The 20827-nt window shown below is 37.0% G+C and overlaps 1 protein-coding gene across 1 annotated transcript in view; it reads right to left on the reverse strand.

Annotated features, from left to right (window-relative positions):
- TRHDE (thyrotropin releasing hormone degrading enzyme) overlaps positions 1-20827 on the reverse strand; it is a 456427-nt gene that overhangs the window by 46375 nt on the left and 389225 nt on the right. Inside the window, exon 13 of the mRNA XM_055587431.1 lies at positions 1404-1551. Within this exon, the coding sequence (XP_055443406.1) occupies positions 1404-1551 (148 nt within the window). The remainder of the gene's footprint in view (positions 1-1403; positions 1552-20827) is intronic.

Here is a 20827-nt window from a genome sequence, read left to right on the forward strand (position 1 = left end):
TAAAATGATGTAGTATTACTGCTTCAAAGTCAAAATCCATTCATCTAATGATGTAATTATATCATTAGTCGTAATGCAAGATATGTTCTCCTCACTTTAATGTGGTCCTTGAATTTTGACAAAGGAAGCAAAACACTGAAATTACAGTAAAACAATTCTTAACTTTTACTGGAAATGAAGTGTCTGACATGATGTACTATCTAAAGTACAAATATACACAAGAATGTAAATTTGTTTTACATAACATAAGTTTAATATTACAGTGTCTCTGTGTTAAGGAGAAAAGAGAAGGGTAATAAGCCTTTCTCCAGTAGATAAAAATGATACCATAACTGTATTGAGACTTGTATGCACGTCTGCTGCAAAGGCAGACTAAAACAAAACCAATGACAATGAACAGTCAAGCCAAGACTATTCTCATTAAAAAAATTGTTAAAGCCAAGGTGCTTTCAGGCAGGCTCAGGATAAGATTTGAAAAAGCGACTCTTAGGGACATCGCAGTTTAGATGACTCTAATAAACAGCTTTCATGTCAGAGCCATCTTGCCTCGAGTCACTTCAAATTCATAGGTTAATTAGCAGAGCCAGTATGTTATAAATTAGGAAAATTTTATAAGACACGGAGCAGAGTCTTCAAATAAGTGAAAGGAAAATAAATAATGCTCAATGGTGATAGCAGTTACAGAGATACATTCTCGCATGCAAAATTTCACTGGTGATAAGAAATTTTGGAATCAAAAGCTCATTAGCAGTGCTTAACCCTAATGCTATTCAAAATGATTATTACATTAGATTAGGTTGTGTCAACTGTGCAGGTTTGGTTTTCCAGCCCTTAGGCTTAGGAAATCTGGTCAGGTAACATGTTGGAATGTTTGCCATGTCTTCAGGTCTATTTGGATTAGCTGTTGTTTGCTCTCCTATATCTCCTTGGACCCAATTATGAATAGGCTTTTGCCTCAATGTTGATCTTAACCTTGTTAATTAAGGAAGTGAATTGAATTTACTATGCCCCTTTGGCTAAAAATAATGACCAAGAATCTTTACTGAAACTGTCTATATTCTGTGAAGATTTTTGCCCTCCCTCTTCCAGGTTAAGTCCCCTGTGAACACAGAACCCTTTAACTCTAGGGAAGTAAGTTTGAACTTTAAGGATTTGCTATGTATATTTGTTCTTAAATTCTGAGGCATTTAAGCTTAACTGACACTTTTAGGCCAGAAAAGAAAAGTAGCTTGTATTACATTTCTTTCTTCAGAATTTGCCATTAGTGCCATACAGAATCAGAACAAAAATGATAACACAAATTAGAAGGAACTAAAATAACTTGGGATCAAGTTGAACATAGTAGATAATGAGAAAACAGTTTATCTTCTGAAAAGAAGAAAGAAGAAAATATATCTTTTTACATTGAAGATGTTGTATTTCTCCATGCGGTCCAGTAATTTATCTAGAGGGTAAAGAGCTCTGCTGGCAGCGTGCCAAGGAAGAAAATCCTTTTCCTCAGACAGGTATCTGACAATCTCCAGGGGAATGCTCTGAGGCAAATACCCAGCTCTGCACAAAAAAATTTAATGTTAATTATATGCAGAAAAGATACATGATGAGGCAAAAATGAAGATTTTATGTATGCAAATAAAAGGCAGAAAGCAAGATTCATCACAGTATAAAGAAGCCATACTCAGAACTATAAGAATAAAATTACTCACTTTTTAAATATAGTCCTACTTAGGATGCCAATGCCCCTTAATATATACAGACTCAGAGAGTAAAAAAATTGCATGAACACAAAAATATCAGCATGCATGTTTTTAAAAAGGAAAGAATTGTGGGACTTGAATAAAATCAACTCTAGGTATTTTCTTCACGGAAACCATTCAGAGGTCATGAGTTGTTGAAAATAATTGATAACGGAAATGAAATTCTGGGTTCTCAATGCATTTGTTTTACTTTTCATGTACTTCTGTATAATGACACCTAATCCAGGTTGTCCTCAAAAGGATAATCAAATCAAAATAGCAACTTCCAGTTTTGAGTGTATTTGTTACATTACCATACAAACATCTTTCTAAACTTCCTATTAAAAACAATTCTATCAATATAGCACTTATGAAGAAGAGCAGAATTAGATTTAAAGTTTAAATTACAAAAAATGTTAAAAAAAATAGACTCTTCCTCTTTATTATTTTCAATAGGTGCTATGTCACCATGGGGACCAATGTCAGATTCTTTGGAAAATAGAAACAGTAGCTTTTAAAAACTGTCTGATCACATGCAGCCCACTTTTAAAGAGGGTATATTCAAAAAGGGATCCAAAAGAAGTGAATATCCCTACACTACAGTGGACTGCATAGAAAATCCTCACAAATCAAAGCAATATGAAAAACAGTAAGGAGTACATTAAAAGATGGCCTTAGCCTTAATGTCCCTGATGCATACACAGGGTGACACCATGCATTTGCTGATTTTTTACATTAATAATCAACTGAATATAGACTTCTAACACAGGGGGCAGGTAAATATGAGAGCAAGTAAAGCCTGGTTCTCTTCTTTACTTACATTTCACACCATTATTTTTTGTGGCATCACAAAATTAGATGGACTTTTTTATTTGTGTTTGGTAGAAGGTGGACAGGGAGGGAGCAAAGTCTTCTCACCTTCATTTCCAGCAAGTTTGCCAGATTATTTAGTCTTTACTAATGTGATAAGCAAAAACTACTCTATGCACAAATATTAACTCGCAGCTGTGTTTATAATGTTCATAATAAAAACCAACTCTGAAGATTCTGCTTCAGTTTTCTTTGGATTTAATAAATGAACATACATCATCACTCTAATGATTTGATTCACTCTTGGTATAAGATCAACCATAGCTAACACCTGACATAAATAAGAATGGTGAAAATAACCCCAAATTTCCACATTTCCATAAAATTCCTTGAAGTTTGTATGCTTTAGACTCCACCTAGGTTTGTGCTACTTTTCTTGTACACTTTCTATTTTATACATCCTTACAAAAATAGCATGAAATTAGGCTAAAGGCAAGAGTAATTAAATAAGAAACAAAACTTCATATTTTTGCTAATGTAGCATAATAAAACAGTTAAATTTTGCCTACAGGGGTTGTAAAAGTAATGATGTGGTTTTCTTCCTTAAAAATAACACAGCCTCCAATACTTCCGATTTCATAATTTGTTTTTCCTGAACTTTTAATCCTAGATCTTAACTAGCATGGTGATCATAAATTTGCCTTCTCTAAAATTATAAAATCTGCCATGGATTAGATAATTTTAGAGTTGAAGAAGATTTATCTAGAACCCATTATTCTTTTATTGAGGAAATAAGAAAAAATTATGTATTTTTTTAAAAAGAATCTTTAGTAAGTAGCTAATTTATTAGAGTCCTTCAGCTGAGTTTGGAAAATCAAGAAAGGTGTTTGGGTCTATTTTCTCATGGATTTAAACACACTACCTCTTGTCAGTTACAATTTATTGTGTATTATTTCTTCTTTATAAATGGATGGACATCTTTCAATGACTTATGTTTTGGAAGCAATATGACTACAAATAAAAAATATGACAAATAATGTTATGAAAAGAGACTTGGTCCAGAAAAAAAGAGCCTGAAACTGAGGAAGAGCCTGAAAGCCTGAGTGCTCGCTGTACAATCAGGTCCGTCCATCTCTCCAAGCCTCACATTCTTTATCTGTGAAATAAGAGGGTTGAACTAGGTGATATCTTTTTTAGGTTTTGAAGCTAACCCTTTTATTCTAACCCACTTACCTATATTTTAGCCTGCTTAAAAAAATTATCACCACAACAGGGGCATAATGTGTTTACTTAAAATTTTGGGAAAAAATGCCTTTTCATTTTCATATTCCCCATTATTCAGCTGTTTGATATGTACAAGTCTTCTAAGAGTCAGAGCTTAAATCTAGGTTTTATAGGACACTTGACATAGTGTAATAAAATTAAAGCAAAGCAAGCCTAAGAGAAATTTAAGTAATGACCAAGGCAAGTGAAGTATTCATTAAATCAAGAAATAGAGCAAGTTATGTTTTGAGTCCTTAAGGAAAAATTGCTAACTGTGCACCAAAATCCATGCCCTCTTTCACTTCCTGGAATAAAGGATAATTCTCATTTCCTTGGTAGCTAGTTGTGGTCATGTGACTAAACTGTAGCCTATAGAGTATTAGTGTTCCTCACTGTCAAGGTCAGCCCATACACACCTTCATTAGTCCTCCATGTCCTTTCTCCCTAAAATGAATCTTTCAGAGTGACCCTGAATAGAACTCTTATACTGAATATGTGAGAAACCTACCTGGGTGTCTGAATGACTGCATCCCCAAGTACCAGTTCTCATACCCAATTCTGTTTTGTGTGCAGGAAGTACACTTTTATTGCTTTTTTTTATATACAAATATATCTTTGGGTATGTTTTATTTAAAACAATTAACCTTCTCTAATGCACTCTTTAAATAGAATAAGAAACAGACTACTCTCAAATTGCCCTCATTTTGTGTTGTTACAAACATAGGTAAGTAATTATCTACTATATAATTCAATAAACTTGCATTTAGCCTGCTAGATCAAAATATGTAGCTATACTCAATTGGGTAAGAGGATAATCAACTTCATTACAAATTAAGACTTGTAAGAGATAATGTTGGTGAATAAGTTACCTAGTTTAGATATGTGCTTGTGTAATTGGCTGGTAATGATATGTGTGATTAGCACTACTGATAATGCAATCAATATAGGGGAAGTGTGTAGAATCCTAGTGAATGGAACACTACATTAGCTCAAAGGAATCAGCCCAGTAGGGAGCACACTTAGGGTCCTGACGCTGAAATGCAGTTTCCTTAAATTTGCATCATCACAGGGAAATGTTACTAGAAAACGTGATGGGGGGAACAAATTTTTAAAGAATAGTGCATGTATAACTATACGGGGTTTTCCTCTTTTAGGAAGAAGCTGTAGATGATATTTATCTTCTCTATTCTTGAGGTGAGGCTTGGCATAAAAAATTAGTTTGGAATCAAGACAATGGGATAAACATGTGAATAGATGCTCAACATCACTAATAATTATAGAAACGCAAATCAAAACTAAAATGAGGTATCACCCCACACCAGTCAGAATGGCCATCATCAAAAAAATCTACAAACAAATAAATAGAGAGGGTGTGGAGAAAAAAGAACCCTCTTGCATTGTTGGTAGGAATGTAAACTGATAATAGCCACTATGGAGAACAGTACAGAGATTTCTTAAAAAGCTAGGAATAAATCTACCATATGACCCAATAATCCCACTACTGGGCATATACACTGAGGAAACCATTACTGAAAAAGATACATATACCCCAATGTTCACTGCAGAACTTTTTAGAATAGCTCAGACATGGAAGCAACGTCGATGTCCATCAGCAGACGAATGGATAAGGAAGTTGTGGCACATATACACAATGGAATATTACTCAGCTATAAAAAGGAACACATTTGAGTCAATTCTAATGAGATGGATGAAACTGGAACCTATTATACAGAGTGAAGTAAGTCAGAAAGAGAAATACAAAAACTGTATATTGATACATATATAGAGAGAATTTAGAAAGATGGTACTGATGAACTTATTTGCAGGGCAACAATGGAGAAGCAGATATAGAGAACAGGCTTGTGGACACAGTAGTGGAAGGAGAGTGGGCCAAACTGAGAGAGTAGCATTGAAACATATACATTACCATGTGTAAAACAGCTAGTGGGGAGTTACTGTATAACATAGGGAGCCTAACCTGGTGCTCTGTGACAACCTAGAGGAGTGGGGCAGAGTGGAAGGCGGGAGGGAGGTTTGAGGGGGCGGGGGGGCATGTGTAACCTATGGCTGATACATGTTGATGTACCGCTGAAACCACCACAACATTGTAAAGCAATCATCCTCCAATTAAAATAAATAGTTTTTTTTAAAAAACACTATGGGGAAGACAAGCAAATGAGGGAAGTTTAAACAATGGATAGAAGATTGCCTGCATACACCTATACAGTTCTTCCTCCCATCCCTGTGTCTCTCCCAACACACACATACCTTCTGCTCTTCCTTCTCTAATTACTGGAGCTTACAATGGGATTTATCTTTAGGCATGCAAGAGGATATTTTATAAAGGAAGGACATTAAAATCAGACTATATTAACTGATGTTAAAATGCACTGACCTTACCTGGCTTTATTTTCACCCAAGATCTAAAACTACTTTTGAATTCCTGTGAATGTTAACTCTTAAATCTTCTGTGATAGGTGGCTTGTACACATAACCTATTTGACAATGAGTTTTCTTTAAAAGTCATTGGTTTCTGGGTGCTTGAAACTTAATGAAAAGTAAAAAGCACAACCTTCAGACTTTTCAGAGCATCATACTCCAGTCTTCATTAATTGAATATATATTTAAAAACAATAAATAGCCTACTACATATCTCACCATACATGCAGAAGACACTATAACTGTCCCTTAGGGCATAGATGTTTTGAAGCAATTACTGCAATGCTTAATTAAGAAGCTTACTCTTCTATCTACTGTTCTTTGCTATTCATTATTGTAAGACTTTTATGTGCTCTTTGTGGAAAGATATTGTGGTGGAGACTGAAAACCCCACTTGTCCACAGAGCACCACAGAATAAAGAGGGAACTGCATAGAGGAGGTATCTGTGTCAACCACGGGTCCTTGTGGTCAGTTCCTAGAGAAAACAAAGATATGGTTCAGTTCAGTTCAGTTCAGTCGCTCAGTCGTGTCCAACTCTTTGTGACCCCATGAATCGCAGCACGCCAGGCCTCCCTGTCCATCACCAACTCCCAGCATTGGCAAACCGTTGTCCGCAGAGACAAGAAAGAATTACAGTCGGTCCTTCACACCTACAGGTTCTGCATCAGTGGGTTCAACCAACTGTGGTTCAAAATATTTGAGAAAAAAAATTCCAAAGTTCCAAAAAGCAAAACTTGAATTCACTGCATGCTGGCAAATATAAACAAAGCAGTTATACCATATTAGATATTATAAGTAATCTGGAGATTATTTAAAGTATATAAAAGTACTATGTATGCCATCTTGGGCTTTCCAGTTGGCACAGTGGTAAAGAAGCTGCCTGCCAATGAAGGAGACACAAGTTTGATCCCTGGGTCAGGAAGATCCCCTGGAAGAGGAAATGGCAACCCACTCCAACATTCTTGCCTGGGAAATCCCATGAACAGAGGAGCCTGGCAGGCTATAGTCCATGGAGTTGCAAAGAGCAGGCTATAGTCCATGGAGTTGCAAAGAGTCAGACACGACTGAGTTACTGAGGATACACATATATACTATGCCATTTTATACAAGGGATCTGAGGACTTTGGTATCTGTGGGGGTTCTGAAGGCAATACCAGAGTATACCAAGAGATGGCTTACTTGCTTGTAGCCCCACAAAATTAGGAATGTGAAAAGTTGCACACAAAAAAAGAGAGTTCTCATGGCCCCTTCTCCTCCTGCTCCTTTTCTTCCAGAAAGCCCACTTCCAAAACTGACTCAGGCACTTAGTTTATGATTTCACATACACTTTGATAACACCCCTATTAATAATAAGTATCATGATATTAATCAGAATTTTATCCTAATACTACTTTCTTACTCACTGAACTTAGATCTCTAAAGAAACCTGCTTTTTATCCATCTTTTTACACCCATAGCCTAATGCAGAATCTAGTTCAAAATAAACATACTCAATATACATACTCAAACTAAATTAAATCATGGCAATAATGTCAGTTCTTAAAAACAAGAACACTTTGCAAGTATATTAAAACAAACATTGCTACCATTTCTTAATTAAGTATTTTCTAAGATTAAATGATACCAGAGAAAATTCTGAGTGATCTTTGTATTTTTGCTCATCTTGTTTACTACTGATACACATAATAGAAGACATGAAGGCCATTGCTATCTAGCCAATAGCTTTGAATAAACTAGTCTATATAATAAAGTAAACTAGCCTTATAGCCAGTGAGAAAGCAAAGGTATTATACAACACCTCTGTTCTGTTCTTTCTGATTAGCAAATGACTCCTACTCTCCTAGAAGTGTTATTACATAGCAGGTACTTAAATTGAGAGAGAGCTTAGGAGTCTTTCTTCTGTTCAGTAAATTGACATGGGTCAAACTACATGATCTCCAAGTCCCCTTCTTCAGTAAATACTTAATAATTAAAAATAAAACATCCAAAAACAATTTTTGCAACTTGTATAGTTCCACCACCACCTCCATCACAACCACAACCATCCTTTCTTTTCCACACACTTGTTTCTTCATTTCCAAACATAATTTCTCAAGAAATCAGTCATTATGTAAATATAGTGGGTCCTCTAGGCACTCAATAATGTTCAGAAGCAAAGTCAATGTTTGGTCGTTAGTTGGAAAAGCCAACAGATGTTAGCTATTTTCCCCAAAGAGTAAAAGTCCTTAGCTTCATGGTCAAAGTCAACTAATTTAGTTCATTTTACATTTTAGAAAACTATCAACTTAGCTAAGCTATCCTATATTGAGGGAGCTCCCAGGTGGCTCTGTAGTAAGGAATGTACCCACCAATGCAAGAAACACAGATTCAATCCCTGGATGGGGAAGATGCCCTGGAGGAGGAAATAGCCACCCACTCCATTCTTGCCTGGAGAATTCCATGGACAGAGAAGCCTGGTAGGCTATGGTCCATGGGGTTGCAAAAGAGTCTGACACGACTGAGCGACTGAGCACACACACACATCCTATATTGAGGAATTACTGTATTCCCTTGGTGACTCAGATGGCAAAGAATCTGCCTCCAATGTGAGAGATCTGGGTTCGACCCCCAGGTTGGGAAGGTTCCCTGGAGAAGGTAATGGCTACCCACTTCGGTATTCTGGCCTTGAGAATTCCATGGACTGTATATCCACGGGATCACAAATAGTCGAACACGACTGAGCAATTTTCACTTCACCTATATGTTATGAAATGACAGTCTGTTTCTGTGTATTGTCCTTAAAAGCTTCAAGATCAGTACTGTTATGCCCATTTTTTAGATTGTTATTATTCAGTCACTGAGTGACCGAACAACATATATGTATATACACATATATATAGTCTAGTATACATACACATATATGTATACTATATGTTTACATACACATATATATGCATATATATATTGTCTAGTATACATACATATACATATTGTCAAGTAGTATATATATGTAACTAAACAGTCACATGCGAATCTTTTGCAACCTCAAGGTCTGTAGCCCACCAGGCTCCTGTGTCCATGGGATTTCCAGGCAAGAATACTGGAGTGGGTTGCCATTTCCTTCTCCAGGGTATCTTTCTGACCCAGGGATTGACCCCTCATCTCCTGCATTAGCAGGTGGATTCTTTACCACTCAGCCACCAGGAAAGTGCTATATATGTATATATATATATTGGCTGCACTTTGTGGCATGAGGGATTTACATTCCCTTACTAGGGATTCAACCCTGTGCCCCCTACAGTGAAAGTGTGGAGTCTTAACCACTAGACCACCAGGGAAGTCCTTTTTTTTTTTTTTTTTTTTAACGATAGCTAAAACTTGTAGAAGAGAAGCACCTTGCCAAGCTCATTTGATGAATAAGTGATAGAGTTGGAATTCAAAGTCAGGACTGACAAGAAGCTCCCATTGTTCCCCTGCATGAGGTTCCCTCCCCAAATACCACTTTGAAATAGGGTTAAAGGTTTTCTTTCTCTCTTCCTTTAACATCTGTTTACATGTCATAATCACAGTATGTATAATCCAGATGCTGTGCTGTGCTCAGTCATGCCCGGCTCTTTGAGACCTGGTGGACTGTAACCTGCCAGGCTCCTCTGTCTATGGGATTTCCTAGGCAAGAATACTGGAGTGGGTTGCCATGCCCTCCTCTCACATCCCAGACCAAATCACAAATAAATACCTAATAAAATCTCAGTGCTTTGAAGGGGAAGTAAGCAATGTTAGGGGAAGGAGATTTATGGGGAAATAATTTAAATAGAGTGTTTAGGGAAAGGTCTCCCTGAGGACATCTGCATGAAGTGAGAGAATGGTTTGCATAAATCCGGGAGGAGGGGAATTCTGACCAAGGAAACAGCAAGTTCAAAGGTCCTGAGACAGGGACAAATTTGGGATCTTGAAGATAACGAAAAGGACTTTGTGGATGAAACAGAATAAGCCTGAAACAAAGAGGAGGGACTGAGCTTGCAGAGGTTGGTGGCACTAAATCATGACAGTTCTAATAAATAATAAGGGCTTCAGATCACTTTTCTATGGGTGATGAGAAGCCACCACAAGTTTTTGAGCTAGGAAATAGCATGATCTGATTTATGCTCTAGAAGGGTGACTGACTGGAATAGAGAGCAAACTCAAATATGCCATGTGGTCTTCCAAGAGAGAAGGAAGTAAAATATGATTGTCCAGTTGATCTCCCTCTCTTACTATATGAACTATATTCATGAGAGGTACATAATCTAGTGAGTGAAACTGATGACATGAAAACAGACATAATGTTTTATTTTGTTTTTAAGATAGGTTATGCATGAGATTTGTTTTAGAAATAGGTTCTTATGCAGGTATCAGAAAAAAAAAAATCCAGAAGCTTATTCATGCATTTTTTATTGCTGCTCAATTTGCTAAAAACAGCATCAGATGATATGGGAAGGTCACTGAGAAATCACTTAAACAAGAACACATTTTAAAAACACATATACTGTATATATGAGAAGTTATTTATTCCACTTTGAGTTAGAGATTTATTCCAGAATTTAAATACAGAAAATAGCCTGAAAGAGCACCAGAAAAAATTACCCACATAGCCTATAATTTCCATGGAAAATATCAATACAATTCTTAAAGTTAGTATGGAATCCTTCTTTCTAGGCAGTGAAATTTTCCAGTGCTCCACAGAGCCACATGGGACTGTAAAGAATAAAAAATTACATCATGATTTTGCAGAGTTTGTGTTTACTGACATCAGGATATCAAATCATTAGCCTAAAGGTCCATAAATCAGTGGAGTGTCTAACTTCCTACATGGCTGCTTTTTTAGAAAAATGTGTGAATAATAGGAAACTAAGAAAGATAAAAATATCACTCACACCAAGGTACTTAAAAATAACTGGGTATATCCCTTCTTGTCTAAAATTTATGTCAACATTTTGCTTTTTATATAAATTTTATTATACTATATGTAAGTTTACATATTTAACTTAATATTTTCCATGCTCTTGGGAATTCCTCATAATTACTTTCAGATTACTTCAAGAATATTCTATTGGGAAGATAAGTGAAGCTCACCATTGTTGTGCATTTTGGATATAAACACGTTTCACATCTCAAGTAACAGAACTATGGACATCTTCGGGCACAACGCTTTTACATGGCCTGGATGATTTTCCTTGGGTGAAACACCCAAATTAGAATTCTCATGCTACAAGTTATAAAATATTATGGTTCTTGGTTAATCTGAGTTCATGTGTTCAGGCTTCATCCATCGGCAACTGATCTCAGACAAAGGAAAAAAGACAGTGAGTCACTGCGGTGGCCAATACCGAGTCAGCACTCCCAGTGTGCTGGTCCCTACGCCACGTGCTGCACATACACAATGTTATCCTCATGATGACCTTCTGAGGTGAGCACCATTAATATCCTCAAACTACAGATCAAAACAGAGGCTCAAAAACATTACCTAAGCTCTCCAGGGTCATATTGCTAAGAAGGGTAGTGCTGTTATTTGAACCCAATCTTCCGCTCCGAGCCTGATATTTTTAACCACTATTCTGAAAGGCCTAGAATGTAACTTTTTTTATTCCTTTTTCCACCTTCTAGCTAAAAAAGTGAGCATCAGAATATGGGAAAAGCCAAGTGGGAATCACCTCTGGGGCCTTGAGAACAACACAACATGAGAACAGATGTGGAAAGAGAGACTGGTTTGGTACATGACTGTGACTTTGAAATGGGGGCTTAGTGGACTCACTGAAGATATATCTTAATTTAGACTTTGGTCATTTGGGCCTCTTCTGCCAAAATCACTTTCTTCATCACTGCCCCTCATTCCCTGGGTCCCTTCATTATCGTGTCTAATCTCTACAAGTCAAGGAACACCCACAGTTCAGACTTTGGCCTGAAAAGATTAACTCTAGTTAGCAGCAACATACCTATCATGAAGATCATGCATTGCAATAACACTAACACTTTGTTTTCAGAAATATTATTAATAGAAGTAAAAACAACAGAGTACTAGAGTATGGTCTAAAAAAGAAAGAGATAATCGCATAAAATTATGAGCTTTAATTTAAACAAGAGGAAATGTTTAAAATAACAGAAGATATTTTCCATATCAAGGTCTTACGGGAAAAGGACAAGTTAATGCTGTGGAAAGTGATTTGGGGTTCTAAATTCAGACTGAGAAGAAAGAAGGACTAGAATACAAGCATACAAAGCATGGGAGAAGCTGCTTCCTGGACAGGACTGTAGGGCACTGCTTGGATAGTCCACCTCATTTCAAAATCTCAACAACAAAGCTCAAAATCAAGGCAACCCCACCCCCAGAGTATGCACAGAGGTACTGCTACACATATGTGGTCCCTATAACTCCTTATGTAATTTTCTAAATATACTGCTGAGGTCTAACTTTTAGACTGATACAAAATTAAGCAAGAAGATATAATCCAAAAAGTGGATGTATTGGGGGAAAAAAAAAAAAACAATACTTTTGAGAGTGTAATCGAGCCATGCAAAAGAGTGATGACTCAGTAGGGAGACTTTTTAGAAGAGGAACCCAAAAGTGAAATCTCTGTGAAATCTAAAGGGACTGTAATAAGAGTGAAGCAATAGCATCCCATTTAATCCACGCTCTGCAGCCAACTTGAAGAAGCTCCTGGCCAAAGTTAGACGTTTTGAGTATCAATAAGGATAAAAAACTACAATGGATTTAAACTCATCAAATATACTTAAATCCAGAGGTCAAAATGGTACTTAACTAAAGCAAAACAAAACAAAATAACTGGTCACTATGGAGAGAACAGGCTCATTATACCAGAGAACTGGCTCATTATTTTTGATGCTGAAAAATGCAGGGAAACAATCAGGCATTTCCCCTGTCTTTTCTTAAGAACTGTATCACTGGGTCACCAAATTGTAAAGGAGAGTGGAGAGCAAGTTTCTCTTTGAGAAGCTATTTCTTTTATAACCAGAAAAGGAAAGAATCAATCGCCATTTGCAAGCTCTAGTGACTTATTAGAGCTGCAAACGTCATAAAAAGAGAGACTACTCTTTATTTTATGTGTTCATATAGAGTCAACTCTGAAGCTAACTTGCTGCTGCTGCTGTTAAGTCGCTTCAGTCGTGTCCAACTCTGTGCGACCCCATAGACGGAAGCCCACCAGGCTCCCCTGTCTCTGGGATTCTCCAGACAAGAACACTGGAGTGGGTTGCCATTTCCTTCTCCAATGCATGAAAAGTGAAAGGTGAAAGTGAAGTCGCTCAGCGTTTCTGACTCTTAGCGACCCCATGGACTGCAGCCCACCAGGCTTCCCCATCCCTGGGATTCTCCAGGCAAGTACACTGGAGTGGGTTGCCATTTCCTTCTCCAATGCATGAAAGTGAAAGGTGAAAGTGAAGTCACTCAGTCGTGTCCAACTCTTAGCGACCCCATGGGCTGCAGCCTACCAGGCTCCGCCATCCATGGGATTTTCCAAGCAAGAGTACTGGAGTGGGGTGCCATGGCCTTCTCTGGCTAACTTGCTAAAAGGCCTTAAATTAAGCCCCTAGATTTGATTACCAATTTATAAATGATAGAGAACACAGATGATCGTAAAAAATGCAGAGTAGGGATGCAATCACCAAAATCCACACTGTGGGAAATCATACAGCACAAACAATCTCATGCTTTATCAAACATTTCTTTAAGGTGAAGAAGAAAATCAATAGTTTAAAAGAGATTAAAAAATATCAACCAACCACAGCACAGTAATATTATTTGGATCTTAATTCATACAAACTCTAAAAAAAAATATGGCATTTATGACACAACTGGAAATTTGAACACTTCCTGAATATTTGAACATTTTTTTTGGTTTTACTGAGCAGCTTGAAGAAGCTCAATTCCCCTATCAGGGATTGAAACCAGCTCATGGCAGTGAAAGCCCTGGATCCCAACACCTAGGAACTCCCCCTGAATATTTGATATTATAGAGGAAATACTAATTTTCGGTCATTATGTTTAATAATGTCATTTTTTAAGATATACATAGTGAAAATTATTTTGAGAAAATGCTTTGATGCCTAGACTTCAAAATAGTACAAAAGTTTGTTTGGGGACACAGATGAAGTAAGACTGATTGATGAGTTAATAATTGCTAATACAGAGCAATGTATATATGTTTTGATACAGACCTCTAGTGGTTTTTATTTACATTTGAAATTCTTCATAATAAATAGTTAAAAGAATAATTGAAGTAAGAACTAAGTTTTATTTATCTGTGCAGTCCCAGTGTACATCATAAAACCTTCACATTGCAAATTGCTTAAAAATATTTGCCGAATAGCGAACTTCAAGGAAGGCAACATATTCATTCTCAGTTTTGTTCTTAACAAATGGGAGCAACAGTAATTTTTACCTCCCAGGGTCACTGTGAGGGTTAAAAGAGGAGAAATAGAAGAGTAGTTTGTTCACCATAAAGTGTCACACACAAACGTGGAAAGCCTTCAGGCTGAAGAACCAGAACCAAATTCAACAATCGCTTGTTCTGCATTTGTATTCTGACCTTGATTTGTTTCTTACAACAAGCCACTAAACTCATGGATAGATCCCAGCACATTCATTTTCCCCTTAGGGACAAAGTACCAAATGGTAGTGTAATTGCCAAGGGAAAATTATTACTCTGTTCTGAATTATTTCCATCATAAATCCAAAACCAGTCAGACAGGCTCTATCACAAAAACACCAGGGGTGCAGTACAGTGATGAGAACCCCACATACAAGCACCCATAAATCCGAGAGGATCACAGCCCTCCAGAGGCATTCTGAAACAGGTATTTAAATCAGAAGGGGGAAGCCAGGCTGGCAGCATGTTGGTCAACACCATTTAAACAATGAAAATGAGGCAATTCACTCAGCTGTCAGCTAGAGAAATGTCCCGTCACCTGTCTTACATAGACTGTACAACATGTGACAAGCATTTTGCTTTTCTTTACACGTTTTCTGTTGCATCAAAGAAACCAAGTTGTTTCATTTGGCAATGATAACAGTCATCCACAGTTCTCTTAAATTCAATCATAACTGCTTCTAGCATGTCAAGGAAACAATTTCAAGCAACAATAGTGAATGAGAGAAAAGGGAGTGAGAAGGACACAACTTCTGTTCCTGTCATGCATTTTTTCCTTCTCTAATCTTAGTAACAGATACTCATTTTTACTTATGGAGAAATGAAATATGTAAGCCAATTCTTTATGATTTAAAGTGATATTTTCCTGCCTCTCCTAACATGATACCCTATCCCAAATTAGACATAAGAGCCACTCAATGCTATTGCAGATGAAATGTGGAAGGCAAAAATACCTTTTATTATCAATGAGATAGAAAAGGGATTTCTACTCTATAATTCATTATATAGAAAAAAGGATTAATATCTTGGAAAAAATAGTTGCCGCCCCTTGAAATCATGACTTAGCGAAGCAGGAACATTAGCAAGATTTTTGATAATTGTTCTCAATCATAAGAATGCTAAATGATAATTTGAAAAAAGGACAAAGCTAAATAAACTTGCTGAGCCACAAGGAGTACAGGAGTCAATGAGTATAAAGAGCACTAACAGTATAAAGAAACAAGGCAATCAATTTATTTGAGAATTTGTATCAAAAGGAATTTTAGATTTAGGGCATTTTCAATTCTCAGAATTAAAGCATATTGAAATAATTTGAAAACAGCTAACAGATATATGGACTATATCACATGGACCACAACCTTGTATAACTCAGTGAAACAATGAGCCATGACGTGTAGGGCCACCGAAGATGGATGGGTCATGGTAGAGAGTTCTGACAAAATGTGGTCTACTGGAGAAGGGAATGGCAAACCTTGAGAACCTCATGAACAGTATGAAAAGGCAGAAAGATAGGACACTGAAAGATGAACTTCCCAGATCAATAGCTGCCCAATATGTACTAGAGATCAGTGGAAGATAACTCAAGAAAGAATAAAGAGAGTCAAAGCAAAAACACCACCCAGTTGTGGATGTAACTGGTGATGGAAGCAAGGTCCGATGCTATATTGCACAGGAACCTGGAATGTCAGGTCCATGAATCAAGGCAAATTGGAAGTGGCCAAACAGGAGATGGCAAGAGTGAACGTCGACATTCTAGGAATCCGCGAACTAAGATGGACTGGAATGGGTGAAATTAACTCAGATGACCATTATATCTACTACAGTGGGCAGGAATCCCTTAGAAGAAATGGAGTAGCCATCATAGTCAACAAAAGAGTCTGAAATGCAGTACTTGGATGCAATCTCAAAAACAACAGAATGATCTCTGTTCGTTTCCAAGGCAAACCATTCAATATCACAGTAATCCAAGTCTATGCCCCAACCAGTAATGCTGAAGAAGCTGAAGTTGAACGATTCTATGAAGACCTACAAGACCTTCTAGAACTAACACCCCCAAAAAATGTCCTTTTCATTATAGGGGACTGGAATGCAAAAGTAGGAAGTCAAGAAACACCTGGAGAAACAGACAAATTTGGCCTTGGAGTATAGAATGAAGCAGGGCAAAGGCTAATAGAGATTTGCCAAGAGAACACACTGGTCATAGCAAACACCCTCTTCTGACAACATAAGGGAAGACTATACATGGACATCACCAGATGGTCAACACCGAAATCAGATTGATTATATTCTTTACAGCCAAAGATGGAGAAGCTCTATACAGTCAGCAAAAACAAGACCGGGAGCCGACTATGGCTCAGATCATGAACTCCTTATTGCCAAATTCAGACTTAAATTAAAGAAAGTGGGGAAAACCACTAGATTATTCAGGTATGAAATAAATCAAATCCCTTATGATTATACAGTGGAAGTGAGAAACAGATTTAAGGGACTAGATCTGATAGACAGAGTGCCTGATGAACTATGGATGGAGGTTTGTGACACTGTATAGGAGACGGGGGGCAAGACTATCCCCAAAAACAAAATGCAAAAAAGCAAAATGGCTGTCTGAGAAGGCCTTACAAATAGCTGTGAAAGGAAGAGAAGCAAAAAGCAAAGGAGAAAAGGTAAGATATACCCATGTGAATGCAGAGTTCCAAAGAATAACAAGGAGAGATAAGAAAGCCTTCCTCAGTGATCAATAGAAAGAAATAGAGGAAAACAATAGAATGGGAAAGACTGGAGATCTCTTCAAGAAAATTAGACATACCAAGGGAACATTTCATGCAAAGATGGGCTCAATAAAGGACAGAAATGGTATGGACCTAACAGAAGCAGAAGATACTAAGAAGAGGTGGCAAGAATACACAAAAGGACTATACAAAAAAGATCTTCAGGACCCAGATAATCATGATGGTGTGATCACTCACCTAGAGCCAGACATCCTGAAATGTGAAGTCAAGTGGCCCTTATGAAGCATCACTATGAACAAAGCTAGTGGAGGTTATGGAATTCCAGTTGAGCTATTTCAAATCCTAAAAGATGATGCTGTGAAAGTGCCGCACTCAATATGCCAGCAAATCTGGAAAACTCAGCAGTGGCCACAGGACTGAAAAGGTCCGTTTTCATTCCAATCCCAAAGAAAGGCAATGTCAAAGAATGCCCAAACTACTGCACAATTGCGCTCATCTCACACGTTAGTAAAGTAATGCTCAAAATTCTCCAAGCCAGGCTTCAACCATACGTGAAGTGTTAACTTCCCGATGTTCAAACTGGAAAGTCAGAGGAATCAGAGATCAAATTGCCAACATTCGTTGGATCATTGAAAAAGCAACAGAATTTGAGAAAAACATCTATTTTTGCTTTATTGATTATGCCTTTGATCGTGTGGATCACAATAAACTGTGGAAAATTCTGAAAGAGATGGGAATACCAGACCACCTAACCTGACCCTTGAGAAATCTGTATGCAGTTCAGGAAGCAACAGCTAGAACTGGACATGGAACAACGGACTGGTTCCAAATACGAAAAGGAGTACATCAAGGCTGTATACTGACACCCTGCATATTTAACTTATATGCAGAGTACATCATGAGAAACGCTGGGCTGGATGAAGCACAAGCTGGGATCAAGATTGCCAGGAGAAATATCAATAACCTCAGATATGCAGATGACACCACCCTTATGGCAGAAAGCGAAGAAGAACTAAAGAGCCCCTTGATGAAAGTGAAAGAGGAGAGTGAAAAAGTTGGCTTAAAGCTCAACGTTTAGAAAACTAAGATCATGGCATCTGGTCCCATCACTTTATGGCAAATAGATGGGGAAACAGTGGAAACAGTGGCTGACTTTATTTTTCTGGGCTCCAAAATCACTGCAGATGTTGACTGCAGCCATGAAATTAAAAGATTCTTACTCCTTTGAAGAAAAGTTAAGACCAACCTAGACAGCATATTAAAAAGCAGAGATATTACTTTGCCAACAAAGGTCCATCTAGTCAAGGCTATGGTTTTTCCAGTAGTCATGTATGGATGTGAGAGTTGGACTATAAAGAAAGCTGAGTGCCAAAGAATTGATGCTTTTGAACTGTGGTGCTGAAGACTCTTGAGAGTCCCTTGGACTGCAAGGGGATCCAACCAGTCAATCCTAAAGGAAATCAGTCCTGAATATTCATTGGAAGGACTGTTGCTGAAGCTGAAACTCCAATACTTTGGCCACCTGATGCGAAGAGCTAGCTCATTTGAAAAGACCTTGATGCTGGGAAAGATTGAAGGAGGGAGGAGAAGGGGCTGACAGAGGATGAGATGGTTGGATGGCATCACTGACTCAATGGACATGAGTTTGAGTAAACTCTGGGAGTTGGTGATGAACAGGGAGGCCAGGCGTGCTGTAGTTCCATGGGGTTGCAAAGAGTCAGACATGACTGAGCGACTGAACTGAACAGCTATATATTACAACAGAAAACTTTTGTTCTTTGGGACATTAACTTGCAGACAATTTATAAAACCTCCAGAGACAGATGTTAGGGCTTTAAAGGACTTCCCAGAGAGCACTAGTGGTAAAAAAAACCTCCTGACAATGTAGGAGATGTAAGAGATGTGGGTTTGATACCTGGGTCGGGGAAATCCACTGGAGGAAGGCACAGCAACCCACTTCACTATTCTTGCCCAGTAAATTCCATGGACAGAGGAGTCTGGCAGGCTTCAGCCCATGGGGTTGGACAGAGTCCGACATGTGAAGCCAACTCAGCAGGCACAGAATAGCTACAAAGTTTTCTCTTCTCTAAATTTCAGCTAAAGGTTTCAGTGTCACAAAAAAAAAAATCCTGAACATGTGGTATTTACACAGAAATATTTAATTAATCTAGATCTCCAACTCAGAAATATATGACCTTAGCCTTTCCTTGATTTTCTTTAATGTTGATAATGTTAAGAAAAAAAAAAAAAAACTTGGGAAAAGTAATGATAATGATGTTCTAACTCCTTAATGATAATTAGCAATTTGAGGACATTAATGGTATAGACTTACTGTGTTTTAACAATGACACTCATTAATTTTAATAGTCCTATAGTTAAGTCCTTGCTTATCCTCTGAAAATTTACCCTTCATTACCACTTGTAGGAAGTAATTTTAAAAGTTGAAGCATCAATGAAAACACAAACAATACCAAAAACTGTTAGCTAATTCAGAGCAAACATATATATATATATATATATATATATATATATATATATAAAATTTTAAAATACTATTACATATATCTTTTTTTACAAGAATAATACATTTAAAATGTTTTCTATTTCGCTAAAATGATCACATATAGTTCAACATTATTGAAATTCAAAATGATATACAATTGTAAAAATTAGAAATACTTCTCCAGTAAGAGAACCACTTTTATGAGAAGATAATTCTGAAATCTTCGTTTAATGAAAGTCATTATCATTATTATTTAATGTACAATTAGAATAATAATTTTCATAAGAATCATATATCAATATTAAAAAGTAAAAATGTAGGCAAAATATGAGAAACTGACAAAATCTTTGAAGGAATTTATTGAGTTTTAGAAAGATGAAAGCAAGCTGGGCCACTCCATAAACTATAATACACTTTAAAAATGAGCACTTCCTGTAGTGGAGCTTGGCACAACATTTTAAATCAACTATATATCAATAAAAAAATTAAACAATTAAAAAATAAACTTACACTTGCTACTCCTTTCTTTCAGATGGAACTTCATCCCCACTAAACTATATTAAAATAATTTTTCCTATGGATTTATTCATTGTTAAATCTTTATCCATTGAATCCCTGATAAGGAAAAACGAAAAAATCATGAGACTCATATTTTCTACTAATTCGTATGTTCCTTCTGGATTTTTCATTGTTGGATTATGCTAAAGTTTTCTTGGTTTAAAAATTTGCCTTCTATTTTCTAACCTTATTTCCTTGTTTCCTTTGTCCCACATTCATGGGGATTCAAGACGTATCACCATTCTTTTGCAGTCAACGGGGTGACTTGATTGTATAAAAGGCTTTGTATTCTATCCAGTGAAATATTCTTTGCTTATAGAAATGTGAGCCAGTCTGAATTTTCCACTTTCTAGGTAACCTGTAAAAATTTTAAAGCCCAAGGTTTTCAC

Source organism: Bubalus kerabau, chromosome 1, assembly GCF_029407905.1.
Source record: "Bubalus kerabau isolate K-KA32 ecotype Philippines breed swamp buffalo chromosome 1, PCC_UOA_SB_1v2, whole genome shotgun sequence".
Lineage (NCBI taxonomy): Eukaryota > Metazoa > Chordata > Mammalia > Artiodactyla > Bovidae > Bubalus > Bubalus kerabau.